The 27,770-nt window shown below is 59.6% G+C and overlaps 1 protein-coding gene across 6 annotated transcripts in view; it reads left to right on the top strand.

Moving 5' to 3' along the window:
- The window catches only part of KDM4B (lysine demethylase 4B), a 181,064-nt gene that overhangs the window by 122,119 nt on the left and 31,175 nt on the right, over nt 1–27,770 (top strand). For 3 of the 6 annotated variants that reach the window (XM_037738421.1, XM_017528392.2, XM_037738422.1), the window contains 3 exons: nt 18,343–18,539; nt 26,653–26,751; nt 27,179–27,375. In XM_037738421.1, coding sequence (XP_037594349.1) covers nt 18,343–18,539; nt 26,653–26,751; nt 27,179–27,375 — 493 coding nt within the window. Of the gene's footprint in view, nt 1–15,757; nt 16,273–18,342; nt 18,540–26,652; nt 26,752–27,178; nt 27,376–27,770 lie in introns of those variants that run through there. The other 3 variants (XM_017528393.2, XM_037738423.1, XM_037738424.1) reach the window with 2 other exon arrangements.

Below are 27,770 nucleotides of genomic sequence, written 5' to 3'. Positions count from 1 at the left end.
CTTTTGTTGTTTGTGATGGCTTTGTTGGTTTGTTTTCAGAATGGGAATTAAAAACCAAACAAAAGGCCAAACGCAGTGACTCACACCTGTAATCCCAGCACTTAGGGAGGCCATGGTAGGAGGACTGCGTGAGTCCGGAAGTTCGAGACCAGCCTGGGCAACATAGTGAGACCCCGTTCTCCACAAAAAGAGGGGGACAAGAAAAAAACAAAAACTGTGAAGACCCCAAAGCCTGGCTCCTTCCCTCACCTGCTGAGTGTTCAAGGCAGTGCTGGAGAGAAGGCAGAGTGGAAGGTTCCAGAAGCCCAGCCCAGCATTGCTGAGTACCTGCTGTGTGCTCAGGTGGGGTCCCAGCCCCCGGGTCTGCCAGAGAGTGGTGAAAATGCAGAACTAGTGGGCCCAAGGGCCCCAGGCCTGCAGATGGGCAGCAGGCTTGCCCCCCTAGCCACACACCGTGCCCGGAGCCTGACCTTGGGGGCTTAGGGTGCAGTCCTGGCTTTGTTTCGAGAGGTCTCTTCTCAAGTAGAGCTGTCTCAGTTGTAATGTCCTCTCCTTCTCTCTGTCTCTCTCTTTCTCAATCTCTCTCTCTTACTCTCTCTCTCTCTCTCTCTCTCACTTGCTTTGCTGACAATACCCACTTCCATCAAGTGCTGCCTCTGGGCCTTGTCACCTTGGGAGGACCACAGTAGTTCAATGACTTTGCCAAGGTCACACAGCAGGATGCCGGGCCCAGCACACCCTTGGCCTTCCTCTGCTTCCCTCGCCCCACTTGGAGGCACAAGCCGATGGGGCACTGGGGAGCCCACGCGCCCCCCGCCCCCCAGGTGTTTCCTGCACCAGTGGCTTCCTGTCCTGGGTGCGTGTCCTGTGAACAGTGTCCTGTGAATAGCCCGGCGGGGGCAGCTGGAGGCGTCTCCAGAGGCGGCGGCTTCCTGTCTCCGAGCAGAGCTCCCCCAGCATGTGCTCCAGCCGGCAGGCTTTGTAGTGGGATTACTAATGGGCCAGATCAAAAGCATGCTCCCGTTTCACTCGAGGAAACGAAATGTGCACGCACCAGCCTTTATCACTCTGAGCTCAAGTTAGTCCTACAAGCCTGCACGCCATGTCAGATTAGCTCAGCACGCGGTCACGCTGGCCCCGCGGTGGGTGATGCCTGTGCCGGGAGACAAGGGGTCTCTTCTCCAGAGCCCGGGACTCCACGGCGTCCCCAAACCCCCTGCCACAAGATTAAACAGAGTGTGAGATGTGAAGCGGGCTCGCAGGCCAGGGGGCCACGCGCTCTTCACTGGTTCTGTGTCAGCTGTCTGTGAGCGAGGCCTGCTGTGCGCCAGCCTCCCCGGGGACCTTGGGAGGTGTGTGGCAGGGAGAGCTTCTGCTGAGCTTCGGAAGGGGACAGTGACTTCGATCCCCCAGAGGCGCCGTTCCTGGAAACCGCCCACTTGGTGCCACCCATCTCCCCCCTGCCTCCCGCATCCAGGCTGGGGTGGGGCAGGGGCTCCAGCAGGAACCCAGCTTCTCCTAAACCCCAGCCCTGGGGTGCACTGAACTTAATTACTGTAAAATTCCAACCAAATTGTTTCTGCTGCCTGGGAGAACTGTGTGTTCCTTCTGTTTGGTAATGAGGCCGCCCGCTCTGGGTGATTAACCCGAAGCCTAGGGGGAGGTGGCAGAAGGCGGGGGCTGGGGAAGGGTAGGAGGGAGGAGGGCCCACTGAGGCTCGGGAAACTGCAGGCACTCCTCTGACACCCACAGCTCACGGCTGGCCTGCACCCTGCCTGTGGCTCCTGCCTCACTGACCCTCTGATTGATGGCGTTGCAGGGCTGGGCGCACTGTGTTCGCCGTAAACCGCCGTGTGAAATGTGTTTTCCTTACTCCTTTTCCTAGATCTTCCCTGTCACTCTGTCCCTGGTGAGGCCTTTGGGGCTCCTTCTCACGGGTGGGCCTTGGAGGAGTCATGTCACACAGAAATGTAGGGAGACTCTGGAGCTAAGAGCATGTGGAGCAGGTCCTGGGCCGGGGCAGAGTGGGCGGCCTGTGCTGGCTCTTGCCTAGAGTTTATGCTGCGCGTCTGGATGGATCTGGGAGAGGAATGATCTGGAAAGAAGGCCTAGTTTAGAGTCTCTCCCAGGCCGGCATTGTGGACTCTGGGCCCGGATCCTTCCCGGGCACTGCAGGGTGCGATCAGTGCCCCTGGCCTCCACCCATTCCATGCCAGGCGCAGCCCCAACCCAGCTGTGACAACCACAGTTGTCCGCAGACATCCCCGCTCCCGTGGGGACAGGGCCCCCCTGTCCAAGACACCTGGGTCTTGAGGCTCCCTGCTCCTCCAGCTGTTCTTGGCTTCTGAGATCACACCCTCTATCCCCAGTTCTGCTGCCCAGGAGCTCTGGAGGGGCACATCTGCCCCGAGGAGGGGCCGGGCTTTTCCAGACGGAGGGTCCTGGTGTGGCCCCAAGGCTTTTGCCGGCTCGGCAGCACCCGGCCTTCTTACCATGCTGCATGGACGAGGCTGGTTCTGGGGCTGCAGCTGGATGCTGCCTGGCAGTGAAGGAGCGGGTCTGCTCACGGGTCAGGCGGGGGCTGGACCCCCTTGAGGGGCGCTGGGGAGGGAGCCTGGGGAGCAGCCACTGGAGAAACAGGAGAGCTGGAGGAGCGGCCTCAAGGGGCCTGGCCCTGAGTCAGAGCTGGTGGAGGCCCCCGCTCTCCCGTCTCAGGGTGTCTGGGCTCCTAGTCATTCCTCAGCTGTGGCGGATGAGTTGTAACCCAGAGAGTGAGAGAGACCTCCAGGAGCAGCTGCTGGCAAGGAGAGATGACGGGGCTGGGGCCTCTGCACACCTGACCGCGCGTCCCCCCCCACCCGAGGCGTGACCCTTCATGGGGCCCGTGGTGCAGACCTGGAGCCGTCTCCCTGGGTGCAGACCCACCCCTCCTAGTGCTGTGCCTCAGTTTCTGTCCTTGGGCTGTTGGAAGTGACATGGAGCAGCACTTGGGTGGCATCTGGCATAGAAGGACCACCGCGGCTGTTGAGGACCCTTGAGGTTGGCATGTGGAGTAGAGGGGCAGGTCTGGTGGCCAGGGCCAGGCATGCAGCCGCCTGCTTGTCACATTCCTGCAGGAGCTCACAACACTGAGATGTACTCGAAGCCTCTTCCATTTAGGGAGGAACAAAGGGGAGGTTGGGGCCTCCCCAGGCTCCTGGGGGATGTGAGGGAGCAGCACTGAAGGCCGTGGAAGGCCCGGGACCTTGCCTGGCCTGGCTGGCCGGGCGGGGCTGGGAGCCGCTCGCCGTGCTGCCGGGAATGGCCCCGCGGCCGAGGCCCAGGGAGCCCTGGGAGCGGAGCCTAATTGTTTTGTTGACGCGACTGCCGAGCGCTTCCAGTGGGTTTCCTAATGAACTGGTTTGTTATCGGCCTCGCTGCAGCGCTGATAATTACATCAGAAACAGGGGGCCCGCGCGTCCTTCCCACGCCTTCTGTGAGCCATCAGTGCAGATGCGGCACCTCTGCCCCTTTCTCTGTGCTTAACGCTTTGTGTGCCGAGGTACCTGCCCCCGCGCCCACCCCAGACAGATGGTCGCAATGGCCGAGAGGAGCGTGACCGCCACTCACCCCGGCTGGCATCTGCTGGGCAGTGGTCGGCTGCTGGGGAGGCAGCGGGTGAGGCCAACAAGGTCGAGGGAAGAGACAGGAGACGAACAAGGGTGGAAGGAGGAATTTCTGCTCCTAGAGAGGCCGCAGGAATGCTGCAGCGGTAGCCTGGTGTGTCTGCCACCTGGGCAGCCCAGTCTACAGCCTGGGCGGCTGAAAGCAGCAGACGTGTATCCTCTTGCTGCTCCGGAGGCAGAGGCTGAGAAGGGTGTGTGGCGGGCCAAGCCCCCTTGAGGCGCCAGGGAGACCCTCCTGCCTCTCCTGGCTTCGGGGCTGGCTGCCATCGCAGGACTGCTTGGCGTGCAGGCCGTCACTCTCTCCTCTGCCCCACTGTCACTCTGCCCCCTCTGCCTGCCTTTGTGTCCTCTTGTCTGCTTCTAAGGACACCAGGCGCTGGCCCCAGACGGGCCTGGATCCTGTGTGTGGTTCCCCTGCACTGACGACAGCCGCCACCATCCTGCTTCAGAGAAGCTCCCCTGTGAGGCCCCCGGGTGCAGGACACTGGGGAGCGTGGGGAACAGCACCGCGGGGGAGGAACAGAAAGCATGACGTCCCTGAGCGGGGTCCTGGCAGAGGCCAAAGGTCAGAGGTCAGGGGCTGCGACAAGGGCCCTCAAAGTTAGGTTTCGTTGCCGTGAGCTGGGGAAGACAGGGAGCCTGGCGGGGATGGCCATTGTCTAGGCAGGCATGGGGTCTGTGGGCATGGGGAGAGGGGAACGGCGTGGGCCTGCATTTCAGGGGTGGTGCCTGTAGGACCTGGTGATAGGACGGAGGTGGGGGCACAGGGAGGGGTGGAGACTTGGGCGTGTGGGTGCTCCGTGGTAAGGGAGAAGGAGCGGGACTGGGTGTGGCGTCCAGATACATCAGAGCCTGCCGTTTGGTGTGGGAGCCATGGGCCACACACTGCACCTTATCCATTAACCAAAATGAAATAGGATGAGCCCTCCACCCCTCAGCTGGGCCAGCTGTGGGTCCAGCCCTTGCTCATAGCCAGGTGGGCTGGCGGCCGTGTCCTGGGCAGCGCAGATGCGGGTCATAGCCGTCACCGCAGACAGTCCCGTTGCAGTGCTGCTGAGGTGTCCCGTGGAGGGGGTCCGCAGCCGGGGGCGGGGCAGGGGCGGCCTGAGGGTTGGGACGTGTTGAACCGTAGCTGCTGTATGGGCAGCCGTGAGATGCCACACCGTCCTCACACCGGGCTCGATGCTTCTAAGGCCCCCGCCCGTCGCCATCCCCGTCCACAGCAGGGCAAGCACCAGCCGTGCAGTGTCTGTCGCCGTCGGTTCTGGAACCACCTGCTGGCGGCCGCCGTTGTCCTAGATGTTCCGCCCTGGTTCCCAGATCAGAGGCTGGGAGTTGGCGCCGCAGCTGACGAGAGCTTTCCTGATCCCTGTGGTCAGATACTGTTTGGGTTGATGATTTTATTGGACTACATACAATGTTCCCTTTAGGCTGGTGGCTGCGTCCCCTCTCTACCCCTCTGCTGTTTTACATGAGCAGACTCTAGTATCAGTTCAGGCTTTAAAAAGCAATGGCCTCTGGTGAAAGCTCAGTGCTGTTTGAGTCAGGGAAATGTAGCAAGTGAGTCCCTTGGTCTCTAAGGCAGAGGCAGTAGCCCACTGCGCCTGCAGGTGGCCGGGGTCCTGCGATAATGCCGCCAGCCAAGCTCCTGCACTGCGAGCGGGGGGCCTACGAGTCTCGGTGCTGGACGTCCCCACGGCGCGGGTCAGATCGCACGAGGCCGGCCCGGGCAGGGCAGGGCAGGGCAGGGCAGGGCCTGCGAGGAGGGTGGGCTCCTCAGCCTGGGGACCACACCCGGCAGCCGTAGGCTTGAGTGTGTGCCACGTTTGTGGCGAGCACGTGGCTTGTGTGTGCATTTCCCTGGGAATCAGACCCGGGCAGAGGCCCCCAGTCTATAGAGTGGCTGCTGTAGACCCCAGCCACTGGCAGGCAGAGTGTGTATCCGCAATCCCCCAAGGGGCACGCTGTCCTTCAGGCTGCACTGGGGCTGTGGAAAAGTCAGGTTCATGGGTTCGTGTTATGGAAATGCAGGCCCCAAACAGACACACGCAGCCAGTGAACAGCGTGGGGAATCTTTTTTTTTTTTTTTTTGAGGCAGAATCACGAGTGCCGCCCAGGCTAGAGTGCAGTGGTGCGGTCTCAGCTCACGGCAACCTCCGCCTCCCTGCCTTAAGCGTGTCTCCTGCCTCAGCTTCCTGAGTAGCTGGGACCACAGGGGCACCACCACACCCAGCTAATTTTTACATTTTTAGGAGAGACGGGGTTTCACCATGTTGGCCAGGCTGGTCCAGAGCTCCTGACCTTAGGTAATCCACCTACCTTGGCCTCCCAAAGTGCTGGGATTACAGGCGTGAGCCACCGAACTTAGCCATGGCATGGGGAATCTTCACAACCCTCCTCCATCCCAACTCCTGGCAGTGTGGAGTGGTCTCCCCTTGGATGGGGAGCACGGTCTCAGGTCTCCACAGGCGTGGGGGACCCCTGGGGTGCCTGCTGGCCTCAGTGCCCCTGCCCAGAACCCAGTTTCTCACTTGAGTGTGATGTGGCATTTCTGCACTTGAGTCGCTGGTGATGTTGGTGGCATGTGTGGCCCAAGCAACTGCCTTATGCTGTTGATGGCGAGTGCGGCCGCGGCGCCTGCCTGGTGCTGTTGATGGCCGTGGCCCCTGCCTGGTGCTGTTGATGGTGAGTGCGGCCGCGGCCCCTGCCTGGTGCTGTTGATGGCGAGTGTGGCCGCGGCCCCTGCCTGGTGCTGTTGATGGCCATGGCCCCTGCCTGGTGCTGTTGATGGTGAGTGTGGCCGCAGCCCCTGCCTGGCGGAGGAAGTGCCCCTCGTTTCTGGGTTTGCCTGATCAGCTCAGGGAAGGCTGTGGGAAACCTGACATGATTGGGAACACCCCATGCTGGGGGGTTTGGGGGGGCCACACAGGGTGGCTCCATCACAGTCCATATCTTAAAGGGCATGGGCTGGCAGCACGTGTGGCGTGGAGTCAGCAGGGTGGGGAGAAAAGGGCGAGGCAGGCGCCCCATGGCCATCGGGTGATGGGGGTGGTACCTGTTGGCAGAGAACAGTCTCCAAGGGAAGGAGGTGAGTGGTAACCAAAGCCACCATGACGTCAATCTCACTGAGCACAGGATTCTTAAATATGGAGCCTAAATGGTGTATGTAACTGGCGTATCCAGGCTTCTTGTTTTTGTTTTTTGTTTTGATTTTTTGAGACAGAATCCCAAAAATCTCCAGGCTGGAGAGCAGTGGTGCAATCATAGCTCACTGCAGCCTTCACCTCCTGGGGATAAGCAGTCCTCCTGCCTCAGCCTCCCAGGTAGCTGGGACTACAGGCATTGCACAACCATGCCCAGCTAATTTTTTGTAGTGTTTGTAGAGATGGGGTCTCAATGTATTGTCCAGGCTGGCCTTGAACTCCTGAGCTCAAGTATTCCTCCTGCCCGGGCTTCCCAGAGCGCTGGGATCACAGATGTGAGCTGCCGCGCCCGGCCTGTGCAGGCCTTGGTAGAGCTGCTGCTCCGTCCTGGTATGGAGTCTTTCCCACATGTGCCCCGTGGAAAAGGCAAGGCGCAGAGCAGGGACCTTAGGCTGTCACTGATAGCGGGAGGCTGGGCCTCAGGGCAGACGACGCGTTGGCCACCTCCCCTTTTGTTCTCCTGGAGCCGGATACTGGGTGTGGTGTTGGCTGTTCGGAAAGTCTGTGAGTTTCGTCTCCATTTTGACTCAGAGTTCTCCTGTGGGAGGTCCCCAGCGAGGGTGATTTCCCTCTGCTCCCAGCGAGATGTGAACCCTCCTCCTCCTCTGGGTTCAGTGGAGCCATCGTGGACCCGGGGCCCCCAGCTTCTTTGGATCTCAGGCAGGGGGTGCTCAGATGTCAGTCGGGAGTTGTCAAGCTGTGTGGAAGGTTTCTGCATGTTTGCCTGAGCCCCGCCGGGAGGGGCTTCAGAAGGGCTTTCCCAGGTGCAGCGCATGAGCCCTGCAGAGCAAGGCAGGGGCAGGGGCAGGGGCAGGGGCAGGGGCAGGGGCAGGGGCAGGGGCAGACACGCCCCCGGCTGGGCTAGGGCAGGAGGAGCGGCAGCCTCCAGGGCACAGGGTCGGTAGAAGCCCCATTAACAGCAGGGGCCTCGGCCTCTGCAGAGGGGATTTCTTTTGCAGTGTGGTGTCAAAGGAAGGTCTGGCATTTAGCTTGCTTTTTATTTTATTTTTTAGTACACTTTACAAAAGCACACCACCAGTTTGATTGGATTTCAGGCATTTTGCATGGGATCGTTATGGCTCAGAAGGCGTCATCTCAGGCATTGAGATGAGAGTGGCAGGCTTGGGAATTCTGACCCGGAGAACAGCTGCACTGCTTATTTTTCCCTTGTAGGTGACTGGCAGGTCTTGCTTTATACCAGGAAGTGCTCCCGCGGTGGCCCTGCCTTGCCCAGGCTCCGAGCTTTGCTTGTGTTCTCTCATTTGAAGCCCCCGGCAGCACGAGGTGGGTCCTCCTAGTTCCCTAGAAAGGTGCCGTGGACTGAATGTCTGTCCCCTCAGAGTCATCTGCTGAGTCGTCACACTCCTCCCCAGGGTGATGGTATTAAGAGATGGGGCCTCTGGGAGGCGATAAGGGCATGAGGGAGATGCCCTCATAGGTGGGATCAGTGCCCTTACGAAGGAGGCCCCAGAGAGCTCCCTCGCCCCCTCCGCCATGGGAGGACTCGGTGAGAAGATGCCAGGAATCAGGGCATGACCCTCAGCGGACACCAAACCTGCCCGTGCCTTGATCTTAGACTTCCAGCCTCCAGCACCGTGAGAAATAAGCAGCTTGCTTGTAAGCCCCCAGCTTATGGTATTTTGTTCCAAGAACGGACTAAGACAACAGGCTCCTCAGTCACTTCCTCCCACGCCATGTCCCTCATCCCTGCCTCCGAGGGGCGCGCAGGGCAGGTTTCTGAGCCTTCAGCTGCTGCTTTCCTTCCATTTGGCAGAGATTCTTTGAGGGGGACCTGGGTCACACAGACCAGCCTCCAGTTCAGTAATGCTGGGCATACACTGGGTGGCAGTGGGCAGTGGAGAGGATTGCAGGGCACCAGGAGGCCCATTCCTTTCCTTTCTCTTTAAACATGATGAGTGGCTCTGTGCAGATCTGCCCCAAAGTCCAAGGATGCTGAAAGGCCAAGGAAAGAGGCTGGGACCCAGTGTCTCAGAGAGAAACTTGTAATAAGGATTGACGAAGAGAAGCCGTGTCCATGTCTGGGTGGCAGCAGTGAGACAAGACGGTGGTCCCTGCATCCTCACCCCCAGGCCCAGGGCTGAGACTGTAGGGGAAGGTCGTTCAGGTGTGCAGGGGACAACTGAAACCTGGAAACCTCAGGGCCGTTTGACCAAAGGGCAGGATTGACAGTAAGTGCCGCCAGTTACACGGGGAGCGGTAGATGAACTGGAAGCCTCAGAGCCCTTCCCAGAAGCCAGCATGACTGGAGAGCTCCAAGATGGACTTGCTTTGGCCTCCACACCTGCTGTGACCTCATTTCTGAGGGACATACCCTCCAGGAGCTTCTTGAGAAAGAAGGGCAGTGAAGTTTTGAGACTTTTCCCCTTTGAAAACAGGGCCTGAGGTTGGCACCTCTTGGAGGAGATCAGAGCCCCAGAGAACTCCCTCACCCCTCACCAGAGGAGGACACAGTGAGAGGGCAGAAACTCAAAATGAGAAACAAACTCCACAGGATGGTCAGGCAGCGACAGGGTCTCAGGCTAGAGTACCGTGCTGCAGTCACAGCTCACTGCAGCCTCGAACTCCTAGGCTCAAGTGATCCTCCTGCCTCAACCTCCCAAGTAGCTCGGACCACAGGCCGGTGCCACCATGTCCGCTCCTTTTCTGTAGAGATGGGGTTCTCACTGGCCTTGAACTCCTGACCTCAAGTGATCCTCTTGCCTTGGCCTCTCAAGATGCTGGGATTAAGGCGTGAGCCACCATAACTGGCCTCTTTGTCTTTTGTATTGATTTTTTTTCTGGGAGGGCTCCTCAGCTCCCTCACTTAACCTGTCTGTTGATGTGTTTTTATTGGCGTTTTTCATTTCTGCTCTTTTCTGTCCTCCTGATCCTCCTTGGGTTATAAGCCCTGCTCTTCTTTCATGATGTAGTATCTTTATTTCGGACGATGCTGATTCATGATAGGTTTAAATTCTTTTTGAGTATGCCTTTTCTGCCAGACATGGTGGCTCACACCTGTAATCCTAGCAATTTGGGAGGTCAAGACATGTGGATCATCTAAGGTCAGCAGTTCAAGACCAGCCTGGCCAACACAGTGAAACCTCGTCTGTACTAAAAATACAAAAATTAGCCAGGCGTGGTGGTGCGCGCCTATAATCCCAGCCTCTGGGCCCCCTCCTGATCTCTGGCTGGTCTGGTGTTGGGAGGGATCTCACCACAACAGTGAGTCGAGGCTCCCCTCAGGCCCTCCCTTCACAGGGACGGGTGGTGGGTGCAGCACCCCCCGCCTGCAGGAGAGCCCTCGTCCACTGTGGCCTGTGGATTTGGCCCCTGACGTCAGTGTCTCTCCTGCTTCCTCCCCCCGGCCTCCCTGATGGGTAGCTCTGCGAGTCCAGTGCTGTGGCGGTGCTAAGTGAGAAGACCCCGGCTTTTATTGGGCGCTCATATTGATTCCCATGAGAAGGTTAAATTTATTTCACTTGAAAGCCCTGGGGAGTGCAAGGTGGAGCCACAGCCGCCTCTCCTGGCGATGGCCTGCCCACCCCTACCCACCCCTCCCACGCAGGCTAGTCCTGGCGATGGCCTGCCGGGCAGCCTGGGGTGTCCCGGCGGGCAGGGCAGGGCAGGGCAGGACGTATGGAGTAGTTGGTTGACCCCGTCTGGAAGGCACTGCTGCCAGTGGGGCCGGTGAGCCTGCAAAGCCAGGGCGGGTGAGCGCTTCCTGTGGGCACCGGGCTGGCCTGGCCACCCCTCTGCTCTCTGACCCTTTCCCCCGCTGTCTGCAGCAGGTACCACACGAGCTAATTACGGTTGGCACAATGTCCTGAAGCAGGCCCTGGGCTCTGTGGCTGCCGGCTCTGAACCCAGCTACGTTCTGATTTCTATTTTTTTCATGCTTTGGAAGAAAGAAATCTATTTGTCTCTGCACCGGCTCTGCTCTGCTCTGCATAACCAGAGGCAAACCGGCAGCCCTGCCCGCTGTCTCATTTTCCTCGCAGTGTAGCGGCGGGTCCTCTGAGACCTGTCGGGAAGATCGGCTGTCGGATGTGTCAGTCTTCAGAGGCAGGTGACGGCTGCGCTGCTCAGCGCTCTGGCTTGGTGTCCGGGCTCCAAGTGACAGGGGCCAGCCAGCAGCAGCGGTGCTAAAGTTAGTCCCGGACCCCTGAACCGGGCAGTCATCCATCCTTGGCCGCCATTTGCAAGCGGCAGCTGCGTCTGGTCCAGCCTCCTGCTAGACCCTCTCTCCACCCAGGTTTTCTTTTTTTTTTTAAGATGGGGTTTCACCATGATGGCCAGGCTGGTCTTGAACTCCTGACCTCAGGCGATCCACCCACCTTGGCCTCCCAAAGTGCTAGGATTACAGGCGTGAGCCACCATGCCCGGCCCACCAGGGTTTTCTTAAGTGCCTGGGATGGCATCAGTCAGTGGGGACTCACATTAGCCATGTTAGGAGATTGTGTCGGAGGAGGATGGAGGGGACAGCCCTGAGCCTGGGGGGCCTGTCTTCTGCTCTGTGAGGCTCAATCCACACCCCGTTCCCTTCCCGATCCCCTACCCTCACCACCACCTTGATCCTGAAGGAGGTGATGTGTGGGTGCACGGCCACCTTCTACAGATCCAGGGCAGGCCAGCTACCTTCACACCAGGTTCTCGGAGACCTCGGTGAGGCTCGGCCACCCGCATGTCATGGAGTGGGTGAGGGGCAGGACGAGGGGCCTCCCCACATCCGCCTGCAGCCTGGCCCTCCTTGACAGTGCCTATCTGGGAAAACGCGTCCTGTGGCTGCTGTGCGGGTGGCAGGGAGGCTGGCCAAATCCCTGGCCGATAGGTCCCACTGGCAGGACCCTGAAAAGCAGAGGAGCTCACTCTGGCCTGTGCACCCCCACCCCAGCAGCGACAGGACAAGCACGCACACCAGCGCGTGGCTCCCGGGCATGAGGCCCCTTTCTGCTCCCAGGTCCCCTGGCTTCTCACGTGTGTTTATTTTGTCTCCCAGTTACACTGTGAGCCGCTTCAGGGCAGGGCCCTGGCGTTGCACAGTGAAACTGCATTAATTCAGACTTATTAATTCAGAGCCTATAGTAGTTCAGACATGGGAGACGTGACTCTTCTGGAGCTAAAAGTTGGAAACCGTTTTGCTCTGGGTTTTATAGCCACAATTGCAGAATCTAATCTAAGATCAGTACCTTTTTTTTTTTTTTTTTTTTTTCCAGCAACTAAAACCTTGGGAAATTAAAGGTCTTTAAAATGTGCTTTCAATTCTGAGGCAGACGGCTCTGAACCCGGCCAAGAGCGGGCGCAGGGGCGCTCTGGCTTGGAAGGGGTTTTGTCTGGGAACGCCACTTTCAGGATTCGGACATCATGTGTTTCCTGCAGGAGCTTCCAAAATAGGACTGCTTTTAGGTAGAGCGTATTAGAACTGAGTTCAGGGAGAAAATGGACACCCTCCCCACCCCCCAAAATGAGAGGCAGAAGAGTTCACTCCTGGGGCCATGCCCCTGCGCTTACCCAGGCCCTGGGCCGGTCCCGGCAAACCCGGGTGAGCCAGAGCCTGACCGCTGGGTCCCGAAGTTATCATTTCAGGGACTGAAATTGCTGTTCTTTCCCATGTGTAAGTGTCTGGGCTTGTTAAGACAACTGGGGCGGTCCCAGCAGGAATGTTCGAAGTCCGTGGCCTCCGGGAGTTTGGAGCTGGGTCAGGTGTGAGGCTGGGAGAGTCACACCCGCTAGGCTCCATCTAGGCAACAGGGTCCAGGCCCCCCTGAGGCTGAGGTGCAGTGGGCCCAGCTCCCTGAGCTGCCCCTGGGTTCTGGGGGCAGTGTGCCCACAGCACATGCCATCTTGGGCCAACGGTGCTGCGGGCACGGGACTCAGGGGGCAGAGCGGGAGGCCAGGCCTCTCCGTGCCTGGTGCTGGGCCGCTTCCCAGCAGGGGCAGTCAGAGGCCTGGAAGCCGGTGGTGGGGTGTGCGCGGCCGCCATGCTCAGCAAAAAATCCACTGCTGCCCATGTTTACACAGACACACCTGTGACTGCGCCCCTAGTGCTGAAGCTGCTCTGTGGGATGTGATGTACCCCGAGGTTGTTCCACTGCAAGTTACAGTACCAAAGTGACTTCATGGCTGACATCAGGCTCCAGCAAGCTTTTTCTTTTGAGTCGGGGTCTCACTCTTGTCGCCCAGGCTGGAGTGCTATGGCATGATCACAGCTCACCACAGCCTCGACCCCCCGGGCTCAGGTGATCCACCCACCTCAGCATCCCAAGTAGCTAGGACAGTAGGTGTGTACCACCACACTCACCTAATTTTTTAAAAAAATTTTTGTAGAGACAGGCTCTTGCTATGTTGCCCAGACCCGTTTTGAAATCCTGGCCTCAAGCGATCCTCCTGGTCAGCCTCCCAAAGTGCTGGGATTACAGGTGTGAGCCACCATTTGAGCCAGCCCAAACTGAACTGTCAAGGACCCGATAGTGACTGTTTGCAGCTTTGCATTTCCCTTCCTGAATGTTCAGCCCTGCCCTTGCAGCACGGGCTCAGCTGTGGATGATATATAAATGAACGGGCGTGGCTGTGTGCCAATAAAACTTTATTCACAAAAACAAGTGGCTGGCCAGATGTGGCCCATGGGCCCACCTTAGATGATATGCCTTCTCAATAAAGAGATTTAGAGAAATAAGTAGTACGGAAGTGCTTAATCCCACCATTGAAAGAACCACAGTTAGTGTGTGGGTGCATTTCCCTGTCTTTAAAGACTCTTACCCATAAGCGGGGTCTTGCTGTATTCAGCATGCATTTTGTATGTCTTTAGATAACAGACAGTCCCAAAGATGTTTCTGTCATTGAAAGGGGCCTGTAGACTGTGTCTTCCCAGTGCACGCCGCCCTGTTATACGAATCTATCATTTATTTAGTCTGTGCACAATGGTTGAATCGTTTGGTTAGAATCGTGTGTGTGTGTGCGTGTTCGTGCGTGTGCAAGCATGCTTGTCTTTCAATATAAAAGCAAAGGACGTCTTTGAATTCCTTCCTTCCTTGGGCGAGATCGCTGGCAGGGGGTTGAGCTTGCCTGGAGTATGCAAAGTTCCGCCTGTTGTCTGAGGCTTGGCTCCTCCCTGTGTCCCCCTGAGGCTGCCTGTGTCCTCCTGAGGCTGCCGGTGTCTGCTCCGAGCTCGCTGGGGGCCAAGTGGGGGTTGTGATGTGGACCCACCCTCCTCCTCTGGGGGATTCTGCAGGACCCAGCAGCCACCTCTTCCTCTGCTGTCGGTGGTTAGGGCATCGCATGTCTCATGCGCGTGGGAGCGCTGGGAAGCTTCGCTGATTTGCCTGCGAGCGGCGCTGTCCAGCCCCCGAGTGCACTTGGCAGGTGGTCAGGCTGCCCCCTGACAGGAGCGCTGTCCAAGAACCCGGTTCTGCTTGGCATCTGGGGCACCTACAGGGTTGGCCTTGGCTTTGAGGCTCCGCTCTGCTGGCCTCACCTGGGAATAAGAAGCAGCTCATGGGTTCCAGCCCAGGCCAGAGCAGTGAGACCAGGATCTTGGGGCTGGGGAGAGTGATGGGGGCCGAGGGCTGCAGTTGGCAGGCCCGAGCCATAGACGAGAGGCTGATCCCAAGGCAGGGTAACTTGGGGCCGTGACCCGCAGGTAACATGGCGTGTTTGGCTGGCAGTGAGGGCTTCATGCTCTGCGTTCCCTACCTAAGTTGCCACCTCCTGGCCTTGCACCTCTCCCTGTCCTCAGAATCTGCTCAGCACTGAGGGGCATCGCCACCTTGTCTTGGTCAGACTCGCCTAGCTTCTCCGGTGGCTCTCGGGGCGGCCCTGCCCATGCATGCGGTTCTGGTGGCTGTGTGTATCGTGCAGTTCCACACCGTGGAACACGGGGCCCTGGGGCGTGCTCGGGCCTTGCGGGGCCGTGCAGGCCTCCTCTTGCCCTGTTTGTGCCTGATTTCTCCATCAGAAACTAATGACACGCCCAGATTCCCCTGGGGGTCGCCTTCCATCTCTGTCGTGAGTGTTGACAGGAGACTGCCAAGTCGGGAAGCAGGAATTGGAGCAGGCAGGATCCGTCCCCTCCTTTGCAGACACGCGTGTCCCAGAGAGTGGGGAGCTGGGCGGGGCTGTGGCGAGGACAGTCGGGGCCTCACTAATGAAAAGAATGAAAGCAGACAGCGAGGTCTACCCTGTCTGAGGACTCCGCGGCGAGGCTCCCTCCCGCCTGCGCCGAGCCCTTCCCAGCCGCAGCGCAACAGCCCACCAAGTCCTGACGTGCCTGGCTCGCCCTTGTCGGGGGGACGTGGCTCCCGCAGGCGCGCCGGGCTGGGCACTCAGCAGGAAGCTGTAGCTCAGGGGAGCTGGGTCTCCTCACAGCCCTAGCGAGCTCCTTTCCTGCACTGTGGCCCTGCCGAGCTGCCCAACACTCAGAAGTGACCACCCCATGTCCTCGATTCCTTGAGGCTGTGCTTCCCTCTCCGTGACCCTCCGGCCTTGCCTCTTTTCCCGTTTCCTTTTTGGGTGCCCTGGCTCCCCAGCTCCCTGCAGAGCCACTTGGAGACTCACAGTAATGTTCCCAGCTGCCCCCTCCTTCCAGTCCAGCTGTGGGCAGGCTGGCACCAGCAGCTTTGTCCTGGCAGCGGCCTCAGCCAGCAGGGCAGGGGAAAGGTCCGGAGCTGGGCCAGCCCTGGCTGGGCGAGGGGGCTCAGGCCGGACTCCAAGCTGTGGCGATGCGCTCCGTGGAGCATGTCTGCCTGTCCCCTCCATGGGTGCACACAGGTGCTTTTGTTAATTACTTAAGGAGGCGCAGTTGCAAAGCTGCTCAATACAAATCCCCTCAGCTGCTGTCAATGGGGATGCCGGGGCGGCTGGCCCCACCAGGAGTCTGAAACGCGGGCACCATCTGTGCTCCCGCCACTCTGCGGCCAAATGACACCGCCAGCCTTTCTCTCTTGCACAATCTTTCATTAAATGAATTGAGTTTGCTGGGAATCGCTTGGCCGTAAATATTCCCTCCTGCTCGGCATGGTCGGGCTCTAACTGTTCCCAAGTCCCTGCTCCCGGATCTAGCAGAAGGTTCCATGGCTGCCCCTGGGACCGGGGAAGATGGGGAGGCAGAAGCTGCGGGAAATGCCATGTGAAGGTTTCCACCCGCCCCCCACCCCACAGCCTCAGATTCGGGGTCGTAAATATGTCAGTGTCTCCAGCAAAGTGCGGGCCACCTGGAAAGGTTTGTCAAGGCAAGGGAGTATTCGAGTTGAATGACATCTTTCCCTTCCCGTGTCCTTCGTCCCTTTGAGCACGGGTGGTGGCAGCAAGACAGGTACTTGAAACAGTGTCTTATGATGTTTGGAAACGGACTTCTCCCGTGCCTGATTGATGGAGAGGCAGAAAGTTCCACGTGGAGTTCCGAGGCTGAGGTGAGGGCTGGCAGAGGTCGGGCAGCCTGCGTCCAGCACATGTCCCTGGGCCTGTCTCTCCCCAGCAGGAGACAAGGTCTATGTCCCCTTGGTGGGGAGGAGCCTGCCTCTGGCCCCCCAACCCCCTAGAGCTTCCGCCTGGCCCTTCATTATGCCTGTAGAGACTCCCAGGGGCTACTTCGTCCTCTAGAGTCTAGACCAGGAGTCTCCATAATGCTGCCCGTGGGTCAGATCTGGCCCTGGCCTGTGTTTGTCAGTGAAGTTTTATTTATTTATTTTATTTTATTTTATGAGATGGAGTCTCACACTGTCGCCCACGCTGGAGTGCAGCGGTGCGATCTTGGCTCACTGCAACCTCTGCCTCCCGGGTTCAAGTGATTCTCCTTCCTGGGACTATAGATGCACACCAACACGCCCAGCTAATTTTTGTATTTTTAGTAGAGACGGGGTTTCACCCTGTTGGCCAGGATGGTCTTGATCTCTTGACCTTGTGATTCGCCCGCCTCGGCCTCCCGAAGTGCTGGGATTACAGGCATGAGCCACCGCGCCCAGCCGTCAATAAAGTTTTATTAACACACACACCCATGTGCATGCATTTGCACATCATCTGTGATGCTTTTGATGCACAGCGCGGTAAAGTTTCTCAAAGCCGAAAACACTGGTGTTTGGGCCTGTGTGATGCTGCTTGCCAGCGCTGCCCTTCCCCCTCCTCTGGAGGTTGGTGTTTTTCCAGTCCCATCTCAGCCTCGTCCCAGTGAGTAAGTGACAGACCAGAGTTTCCTGGCCGCCTCCTGGGGTCTGAGTACCATGCTGGGAATCGACGCTTGGGCATCTGGGTTCATGCCCTCTGGGCACTGGCTTCCAAGTCCCTGAAATGTTGAGGGTCACCAGGTCACCTGTGGAACGTCCTTCGCAGTGCCCTGTGTGAGAAAAGTGATGCAGTGGCAGAGCCACCGAGAACAGTGACCTGGGAAGGGCTGAGGGCGTGAGAGTGGCAGGTCTGCCTGGAGGCAACCGCAGGGGACGTCAGCTCGTCCTTGCCGCTCGCCTGAGGTTCACACTCAAGGGGCCGTCCTGTCGGGTGTCTGCTCCATTCCCGCAGCACCCCAGGCAGGCTGGCCGCAGCCCGTGGCACCTGAGTCCTTGAGCCTCTCAGATCCTCAGCCCCTTCTTCGGTCACATTGGCATCCCTGCAGCCCTGCAAGATGGAGGCAGTCAGGTGAGGCTGCAGGATCCCATGGGCCGCCATCGCCCTAGCGAGGCCCCTGGGGAGGGCCGTTGTCACGTTCTGGGATTCCCATTGGCTCTCAGCTGTTTGGGGACTGCCATCCTTTCCCCTCTTCCCAGCCCTCTAGGAACAAGTGCTATCATTAAATACTCTACATCTATTTCTACCCACCTGGAGGCGTTCTGCCTGAACCAACGGGAGGCATCTGAACCTCAGCCCTGCTGGTCTCTGGATAGCTGTGCATGGCACGGTGCCCAGTCCTGACTCTCAGGCCCCTCGTCGAGCCATGTGCCCAGTCCCCGTTTCTCCTGGGTGTCTGCTCTTGGGTTGTTCCAGCTCCCTTAAGGCAGACCAGGGACTCACAGTGGGGCAACGCCATCTCCTGACTTGTGATAGAAGTTCTAGAAGCAGACCAGGAGTGGTGGTATATACCTGTAATCCCAGGGCTTTGGGAGGCTGAGACAAGAGGATCACTTGAACCTAAGAGTTCAAGACCAGCCTGAGCCACAAAGCATGACCCTATCTCTAAAAATTCTCCTAAGAATCAGCCAGGCATGGTGGTGGGTGCCTGTAGTCCCAGCCACTTGGGAGGCTGAGGCGGGAGAATCACTTGAGCCTGGGAGGTTGAGGCTGCAGTGAGCCATGATTGCAGCACTGCACTCCAGCCTGGGCAGCAGAGTGAGACCCTGTCTCAAAAAGAAAAATGTTCTAGAAACGGAAAGCGCAGCTGTGGGATGGGGCGTGGGAGGGTGCCATCACTTGACCTCATGGTGTTGGACCACACGCGGCCCCGCTTGCTCTGGGGTGCGGCGTGGGGGCTCAGGCGCCTGTCTCTGCCACAGTGCACGTGCCGGAAGGACATGGTGAAGATCTCCATGGACGTGTTCGTGCGCATCCTCCAGCCTGAGCGCTACGAGCTGTGGAAGCAGGGCAAGGACCTCACGGTGCTGGACCACACGCGGCCCACCGCGCTCACCAGCCCCGAACTGAGCTCCTGGAGTGCGTCCCGGGCCTCGCTCAAGGCCAAGCTCCTCCGCAGGTGAGTTCCCAAGGGGCTGCCTCGTGACTGGCCCGGCGTGATGGTGGGTGGCCCTGGCCCTTCCCACCGGCAGGAGCTCCAGGCGTGTCCCACTCCTCGCTTCCTGTTCCCGTCCCACCTCCTCGTTCATACCCCTCTTCCTGTTCTGTCTGTTTCTCTTTGCGTCTGGAGGCCTCGCCTTGCTGTGGGTCGGGGTAGGCCCTGTTCTGGTGGGCCGTGTCCCTGCTGCTCACACACACGGGCTCCCACACTCCTGTCAAGTCCCTGCCAGGAGGCTGACCCTCGGCAGCCCCAGGCCCTGCGCCGTTGCTTCTGCAGAGTCACCAGGCCACGTGGGTCCCAGTCCCTCTCTGTCACCACGTTTCTACTCTTGGGCTACTTAGGCCCTTCCCCGGTGCTGAGAGCGAGCGGATCCCATGCAAGGACTCGGGCATCAGGTGGGCCTCGGGGCCCCTTCCCTTCTGTGTCTGCGGCTGCTCCTTTGGTGTAAAGGTGCTTCTTGGATTGGAGATCGTGGCGAGGATTGCTGAAGCCGGCCACCCGGCATGACCTAGACGCCCTCCTCTTACTCAGAACCCCTCCCTGCACATCCGGGTCCCCACTGCCGCACAGAGCCTCCCAGCTACGGTCTGGTGTCTGCCAGGAGGAGAGGGCAGAGCATCTGTAGCCTCTTGGCCTCTGGCTGCAAGAGGCCGTGGGGACACCGAGGCAGGTCCCAGCCGAGAAGATCCACTTCACGCCCAGGGTGAAGGCGAGGCTGGCCTCCCTGCCCCTCCTCTGGGAAGCGTCCAGGCATCCAGGTCTCTGAGCTGCCCTCGGCACAATTCTTGACAGATTTCACTCCTACTTGGTGCCCAAGGAACATTCAGGAACCCCCTGAGCTGGAGCTGGGGCCGGGGGCGGGGGGACGGCACACAGCGGGCTCAGCCGACTCCTCCTGGGAAGGGCCGGCGAGCAAACATTTGTGACATGGCGACTTTGCAGGCCAGACCTCCTGTGTCTCCACTTGTCCACTCCGCATGGCAACTCAAGATCCCTGCAGATGACAGACAGCAAAGAAATGTACGTGGCTGTGTCCATGCAGCTTTATTTATAGACCCTGAAATCTGGATCTGATAATGTTCACATGCTACCAAATATGAGAATTTCCTTTTTTGAGCTACTTAAAAATGTGACCATCGGCCAGGCTTGGTAGCTCACACTTGTAATCTCTGCACGTTGGAGGCCGAGGCAGGAGGATTGCTTGAGTCCAGGGGTTTGGTTTGAAAGCAGCCTGGACAACATAGTGAGACCCCATCTCTACAGAAAATTTAAAAACTGGCCGGGAGTGGTGGTGTCCTCTGGTGGTCCCAGCTACTCAGGAGGCTGAGGCAGGAGAAGGCTGAGGTGGGAGGATCACTCAAGCCCAGGAGGTTGAGGCTGCCGCAAGCCAGCATTGCACCACGGCACTCCAGCCAGAAGGACGGAGCAAGACCTTGTGTATTCAGGGAAAAAAACCACGTAAACACTGTCCCTGGCTTGTGGGCTGTACCCAGATGGGCTGCTGGCAGGGCTGGTCTTCGGCCAACTGTGGTGGCCCCAGTGTGGGGGCGACCCCCCCTTCCCTTTGAGCAGTGACCTTCCCTCTGCAGCCGTCCAGTCACTGCTGGCCTGATCCTGTCCCAGCTGGCCATGGACGGTGCCCACTCGAAACCCAGCCACTGAGCACCGAGGTTGGGGGCGGCTCAGCCTTCTGGGGTGGAACCCCTACTTCGGCCCCCACCACACTCTGCAGAAACAGACCTCGGAACTGGTTTCTGAGAAGTCACTGATGGTCCAGAACCTTCTCTCCTAGCCGGGCGCTGCCTTTTTCCACATGTCCATCTATCCGTGAGTCTGGGCCTCAGCCTCGGCCTCCTCTGTCTTCTCCACCCTGCGGCCTCTCTCGGGGAATGTTCCCTCCGCCCCGAGTGTTTGCACTGCCCCTCCCGACAGCCCCCAAGGTGAAGCTGCCTCTCCGGCTCCTGTTATCCGCCTTCTGATTTCCTGCTTCCTGCCGAGGCTGCCGCAGGTGCCCCCACCAACCCCGCACAGCCGTGCAGCCCAGCTCCCAGGCCAGGCTGGACGTGCTGTTTGCATAATGGTTAAGTGATTGTGGCTCAGGCTAATTGGTCAACAGAGCGGATTGCCAATAAACAGGCGCTGTGTTCCCGGAGTGAAATGGGACTAGAGGCCATCTAAATTGCCTGCCAGGAGGAGACGCGGAAGCCACTGTGCGTCTCCTGTGCGCACTGCTGTGAGGAACCTTCTTTGCACATAGGAAGCGGACCCCCCAGAACCAGTCCCTACACAGCCTGACCTCCTTGCCCGGGCCACCCCCTCGCTCCTCGTCACGACCTGTTCCTGCCGGGAGCCCCCCTCCGGTCCCCGCCCCCACCACCGTCCTGGGGGCTGCCTTCACCCAGCAGCGAACCTGAATAACAAATGAAGTCAGCTTCCCAAGGATGTAATTTTCTTTAAAGCCTTCAATATGTAAAACAAGGCTGATTTTTTTTCTTTTTCTTTTTTTTTTTTTTAAGTCATGGGGGTGCTTTTCTCTGGAGAGGAGGATGGGTGACCCACGTTTCAAAGCCCAAGCCTACTGTCCTCCCTCCGCAGGGAGGTGGCTGGTCCTCAGGAGGGCCTCTGCACTGGCCCCTCACCCCAGGGACCCTCTCTGCAGGGCTCCCCTTCTCCCCTGAGCCAGGCTCCCTCCCTGAGGGCGTGTCCTGGGGCCAGGCTGGCCCCGTCTGAGCATCTGTGGCTCTGGCTGTGTGGGGAGACGCAGTAGACTGGCTCTGTCTCCTGGATGAGGGGCTTGTGGACACAGGCTGGATCCTTCTCTGGTGGGGGTCGGTGGGGGGCTTCCTGGGCCCTGCAGGGTGCTGAGCAGCTTCGCTGGCCTCCACCCACTCCATGCCAGGAGCATCCCCAGTCGTGACAACCACAAATGTTCCCAGACATCACCCAGTGTTCCCGGGTGGGAACTCCTGCCCTAGACCAAGGGATGGCATCAGGGTGGGTGCCATGCTCTCGCCCCAGTGGGGTCCAAAATTCCCTGCTCTCGCCATGGCTGTGGGAGGGCCCCCATGTGTTCACCAGGTCCCCACGGGGTGCGGATGGTTCGGCGCAGCCGTGTGAGCTCAGAGGACACAGCCTGCTCCCACCTCGCCGCCTTACATGGGTCTCTTCTGGAACTAAATCTTGTTGGGCGAGCGTTAGAGGCTGTTTGTATTTTTCCCCGATTAATGGGTCGCCTAATACTGCAGACTGGCTCCTGGTGGCGCCCACAGCCTTCCCTCTCCTGGTAGCGCCGTGTGTTCTGGCTCCCTGCCTGGGCTGGAGCCCTCTCAGTGCTCTCTGGCATCCACGCCACGCTTGTCCATACAGGGTCTTTCCACACGATAAGCACCACGTACACGTGCTCCAGCAGGTGTGAGCTCCCAGCAGGTCATTTGTGCACCTGCCTCCCACAGCCTCCCTGCCCACTGCTGCCCTGTGAGCCTGCCGGGCCCAGGCGCTGTCTCCCCCACTCCTCCTAGCTCCGTACTGCCTGGCATGGCTCTTCCTTGGCCTGTGCCCCCCCCGCCCCGAGCCAGTGCAGGACACCACCACGCCCCTGGCCCCGACTCCCCACCCGGGCTGCATTCCTGAGCCCTCCCTGCCAACAGGGACCTCAGCCCTTGGGGACGGAACCTCATGAGCACAGGGGCCCACTGGCTCCTGCAGGGCACCTGCAGCCTCAGGGACTCACTCGCTGTCTCCTGTCTCTTTCCCAGATCAGCCCTTCAGTTTCCCAAAGGTGCAATTTCTTAGCGCAGGGTCTAGTCTTTGGGCGGGGAGCACTGGGTCAGTGGGCGGGGGTGGAGGGCTGGGTCTGAGGGCTCAGTCTGGGGCTGCCCTCACAGCTGCCTCTAAGCCTGGGGCCAAGGCTGGGGCAGCCCCCCTCCTCCCTGCCCTGTGAGGAGCCCTGAGCCAGCGCAGTACGGAGAGCTGCTGGTCCCACCCTGGGTGCTGCAGGTGCCCAGTGTTACCTGGTGACGGCGCCAGAGGCCGCTCACCCCGCCTCCTACCATGCGAGCTGCGGAGGACACCTGCTCCCCCTTGTGCAGTTATCTGGACTACCGCCGACATTTGGCTCGCAGGAATGGGCCTGGGGTGTCCAGTTAAGCCTGGCAGGCTAAGTGCCTGTTTATCTCCACTCTCTCCTGAAACACCAGGGAGTGAAGTACAGAGCGCGGGAGAGGGGCCAGTGGCAGCTGAGCACGTCTGCAGCCTTTGAAAAGAAGGGAAGGGCGGGCAGGAGATGCCATAGGCCGGCAGCCGGGAGGACACCCAGCAAGAAGCGGCTGGGCCGCACCACGGGGCTGCAGAAAGACACGCGGGCAGACGTGGGCAGCTCCCTGGGGGCTCGGGGGTGTGGGGGGCTCTGGGCAGAGGGAGGCGCCCTCCTGGGATGGGCAGTGGGGCCTGGCTGACAGTCCCACCCACCCCCAAGGCCAGAAGAGACGAAGGAGCCAGGGTCCTCTCCCAGAGAACAAAGGGGCCCAGTGGAGTGAAGCCACAGATGCTGCTCCTGGGCCTCCCCCAGAGTCACAGGCTCCTGCCCTCACCGGTCCCCACCACTGCCTTCACCAGGCCGAGCTCACACACGGCCCAGCGCTGCGCACAGGAGGACAAAAGCCCAGGGGGCCCCACACATTGGAGGCTGCACTTCGTGACAAAGGCAGGGCTCTGCAGAAAGAATGCAGTGAACCCAGGGCCCTGGAGCGGTGCCGGGACTCTGCCGTTGCTGTGAAGAAGAAACGTTCCCGGGACAAGTGGCTCTCGGCTGTTACCATCCAAAGAAGAGAAGCCCCGCGGTGGACTGGGGGGTGCTCGAGGAAGCCCCTCCCACAGCACAGACAGAAAGAGCTGGAAGCTAGGAAGGATCAGGAAGCCCAGGAAATCCAGCCCCTCACAGGCGTTTCAGAAAAAGAGGAAAGTGTCCCAGGACCCAAAGACTGCATTTCCAGGTTGAGAAGTCTCCCCAAGGATGGAAATTACCCAAAACACAATGCATCCCTGTGAAATTTCACACCTCCTGGATGAAACAAAGACCCTGAGAGCTTCTGGAGCAAACAGATCACATAAACAGATCACCAGACCGGGGCTGGGCAAGGTGCCATGATCCCAGCACTGTGGGAGGCCAAGGCAGGAAGATCACTTGAGGCCAGGAGTTTGAGGTCAGCCTGGCCAACATAGCAAAACCCTGTCCCTGTCAAAAAAAAAAAAAAAAAATTAAAAAGAACAGGAGACCCTATTAGCACTGGATTTACAGTCATAATGCCTCAAGCTAAAAGACAAAGGAACAAGGCCTTCAAAAGTCAAAAGAGGAGTAATTCTCCCCAAATCCTTTACCTAGCCAAATTGCCAAGAAATGTGTGAGGACAATAAGGATCATTTTAGACATGCAGAGTCTGGGATTCCACGTCCTTTTTCAGGAAGCTGCTGCAGGATGTGCTCCAGATAAACGAGGATGTAAACCAAGAAAGCCATGGGACTGAGGAAACAAGAGCTAACCCAGGAGAGTCAAGGAGAGTCTCAAGATCATGGGAGAAGGAACCAAGACCCCCAGGGGTGTCACTGGGGACTGGGGGGCACCCTGCATAGGAGGCCACAGCAGGAGTTTAAGAGCGATGGCAGGGAGCTCAGAGATACCAAGGAAGCTAAGCATCCAAAGCAGGAGGCGAGTTCCAGACCCCGGGAGGGGCAGGCGGGGAATGCAGTCCAAGTTGCTCTGCAGCTCATGAATGCAGTGTTTATGGGGCATAAAAGCGTAAATGTGGAATTTGGCTGCATTGGAAGATGGTGTCAGGTGCAGACAGAGAAGGGGAGGTCGTGGAGCTGGTGAGGATGGTCGTAGCCTCAGTGCCCGTGCTGGGAGCCAGATCCAGAAACAAGCATCATCGGCTGCAGAGACATGAAGGGGGATGAAGGCGTCAGGGTCGGGAAGAGGAGTGCTCTTAGGACCCTGGAGATTGCCCAAGTGGTGGACGCCCCTCTGCTGTGGGCCCTGCTCCCCTTGCTGCTGCTGTGCGTTAAGATCTACCTAGTTCCGTGTAGTGTGGAGCCTGGGGGTCTCAGCCTGGCACTGCTGTGGGTAGGGAAGGGCTGGGCTGCAGGGATGAGGTCCCAGAGCCCTGAGCCCAGTAGGCGTTGGGCACCAGGACAGGCCGGGGGCCCTCTGGGGCCGGCACAGTAAGGCTTGAGGGCCGTGGGGGTGCCCCTGGTGGGCTGTAGGAGGGGAGGGCCGTGGTCAAAAGCGACCTCTCCGGAGGATTTTCAGGGTAGGGGTGGAGGGAGGGACTGCAGTGGGTGGGAGAAGGGGCTGCGGAGCCAGGTGAGTGGAGTGGAGGGTGCCCTTCTGCTGGTGCTGTCTGGGACCAGGTCAGCCCCACTGTGGCATCCCCGCCCTGCAGCCCTGGGGCATTCCCAGACCAGGAGGGCAACCCGCCTCGGGAGGACAGTGGTGACAAGAGCCAGTTGCACCCCAGCGCCACCTCAAAGCTCCCTACTCCTGAGCCCGCTGTCTCCATGTGCAGCAGGCACCCAGCATTTCCCCAGCCCCCAAGTGGAGGCTGAGGCTGCCTGCCCAGAGCCGTTCTCTGGCTGCTGTGGTGGACAATGTTTCCTGGAGGGCAGGGGCAGCCCCCATATCCCCCACCCACCTCCTGCTCCCTGTGTTAGTGACTCTGGCCCCACGCCCGCCCCTGCCTGCCTCCCGCCTCCGCCCAGCCACCCCGCAGCGACTTCGTGTGCACCATGCTGTGTGATGCCATGCCTCCAGTCCACCCGCTTTCTGCCTTGAGTCATCGTGGTGGGCCATGCTGCAGACATCGGGGAGCACTGATTCTAGCAAGTCAGGCAGTTGAGGAGCAAGGAGGGCTGGCAGTGACTACTGTTGTAGGAAGGCTTCCTGGAGGAGACGCCCCAGAAGCCAGCATGGAGCACAGGGCGGGCAGAGTGGCTGGGAGCAGCGGTGGGCAGGGGTCAGGTCCAAGTGTCCTGGGGGAGCGTGGGCTGCTGCTGGCCCATGTGACAGCTTGGCCCAGGCAGCGACAAGCTGGTCCTGGTGATGGAAGCCCCGCTGGCAGGCCCACCCCACCCCATCAGATGAGCCTGCCCCACCTTGCTGACCACTTGGTTCTTGGAAGGGCAGCTGCCACAGGGACCCCTGTGGGATTGAGGTGTCCAAGTCTGAACTCACGGGGACAGTAGACACAGTAAGGGCCTGGAAGCCACAGCTGGCATTGGCAATTGTCCGGGAAGCGCTGGCACTCCCAGCTGTGCTTGGCGGCTGGCGGGCTTGTCGTGGCTGGATCTCAAGTGGGGAAGGGGAGAAAGGCGGCTGGGGAGCTGGGCTGTGTGGCCTCGAGCTCATGGCCTAGGCAGGGCCCTGGTCAGGCCAGGGCGCGGGGCAGCCCAGGGGTGGGCCTGGAGGAGATGCAACATCACTTGCCCTCGGGAGGCACTAGCGACCCACCAGGCCTCGGCTTCTCTGCAGTCCCTGCTTCTGCCTGAGAGCCACCCCCTTCCCATCTGCAAAAAGCTTTTGCTTCCTTGCTGGAAGGGCCCTGGAGGTCCCGGGGGAGCCGGTGCGAGGCCCTGGCCGCTCAGCTGCCGGTTCACGGGCTGCCTCACTTCTTCCTTTCTCAGCCCCTCTTGTTCTCGTTTCTAAGAAGTCCCAGCTCAGCCACACCTGTATGTCTCAGACTCGATCTCTCACTTGGGGCTGTTGTCCAGGGACTGGGGCCTCCCCGCTATCCCCCGGGATCATGGTGCCCAGGCTGGGCATGCAGAATGCACCATCCTCTTGGCCCCCACCTGCCCTGGGAGCAGATCCTGGGCTCGGGGCACAGAGGAGGCACTGGCAGGCCCTGGGGCGTGGGCACAGGTCAGAGCAGTGGAGTGTGAGCTGGAGGCTCCCATGCGTCTCAAGGGCTGCAGAGAGAGGACCCAGGGAGTCGGGGACAGAGCCAGGTGCCCAGGACAAGGCGTCCTGGGGAGTTGAGCAGAAGTTCTAGAGAAAAACCCCCTGAAATTTACATTCTAGACAAATTAGTCTGAAAGAAAGCAGACACTGGAGAAAGACTGAGGAGGAGAGGAAACCAAGTCTAGAAAGGAAGAAAGAGACCAAAAGGCCGGGGCTGTCGTAAGTGTCCTTCCCGTTCCGTTTGTCGTCTAGGCATTTTCCATGAGCGCTGTTTCCTGCGGAGCTCACACTCCGTGTCTGTGTCCCATGGCACATGCGGCTCCTGCCGCCCCGTCCCGCCCGTCATCCCACCTGGTGTCAGTCGGCTTCCCATCTCCAGCTGTCATCAGCGTCCCCCGCTTGACACCATCCCCACCGCATCCATTGCCCCGTCTCCCTTCGGCCTCTCCTCCTACACGGCTCCTGCCCCCCGAGAGCAGAACCCCACCGAGGGTTCCCCTCGCCCCCGGCCTGCAGCTGGGAGGCTCCCTGCTGCTGGGCACTCTTCTGGGGTGGGCGGGGGCTGCGTGCTGCCAGACGGAGTGCACAGACCAGGGGCCCTTCCCTCCCTGGTCTCCCGTCCTGCCTGATAAACCTCCCTCTCCAGGTCTCACCGGAAACGGAGTCAGCCCAAGAAGCCCAAGCCCGAAGACCCCAAGTCCCCAGGGGAGGGTGCGGCTGGGGTGCTCCTGGAGGAGGCCGGGGGCGGCGTGAAGGAGGAGGCCGGGCCAGAGGCCGACCCTGAGGAGGAGGAGGAGGAGCCGCAGTCACTGCCACACGGCCGGGAGGCCGAGGGCACAGAAGGTCAGTCCCCGAGGGGCCGGGCCTGGCACCGCTGCCTTCCGCACTCACTGGGCGTCTCCTGGAAGGAGCCAGTGCCTGCTGTGGCCAGAGCCCATGCTGTGTAAGAATCCGGTCCAGTGGCTTTCTTGCCAGGGCAGGGTATCTCGGAAAATAGACACTGTGGGGTGGAGGTCATTAGAAGTCCCTCCTCCCCCAGAATCGAGGAGAGCAGTTGTGAGTCTGGGCGCAGCGGCTCCTGCCTGCAATCCCAGCACTTTGGGAGGCCAAGGCGGGAGGATCACTTGAATCCAGAAGTTTGAGACTAGCCGGTGTAACACAGGAAGACCCTGTCTCTACTTAACGATTTAAAACAAATTAATCCATCTTTTTTTTTTTTTTTTTTTTTTTTTTTTTTT

Source organism: Cebus imitator, unplaced genomic scaffold, assembly GCF_001604975.1.
Source record: "Cebus imitator isolate Cc_AM_T3 unplaced genomic scaffold, Cebus_imitator-1.0 Scaffold53, whole genome shotgun sequence".
NCBI classification, from domain to species: domain Eukaryota; kingdom Metazoa; phylum Chordata; class Mammalia; order Primates; family Cebidae; genus Cebus; species Cebus imitator.
This window is presented reverse-complemented; position numbering and strand designations above follow the sequence as displayed.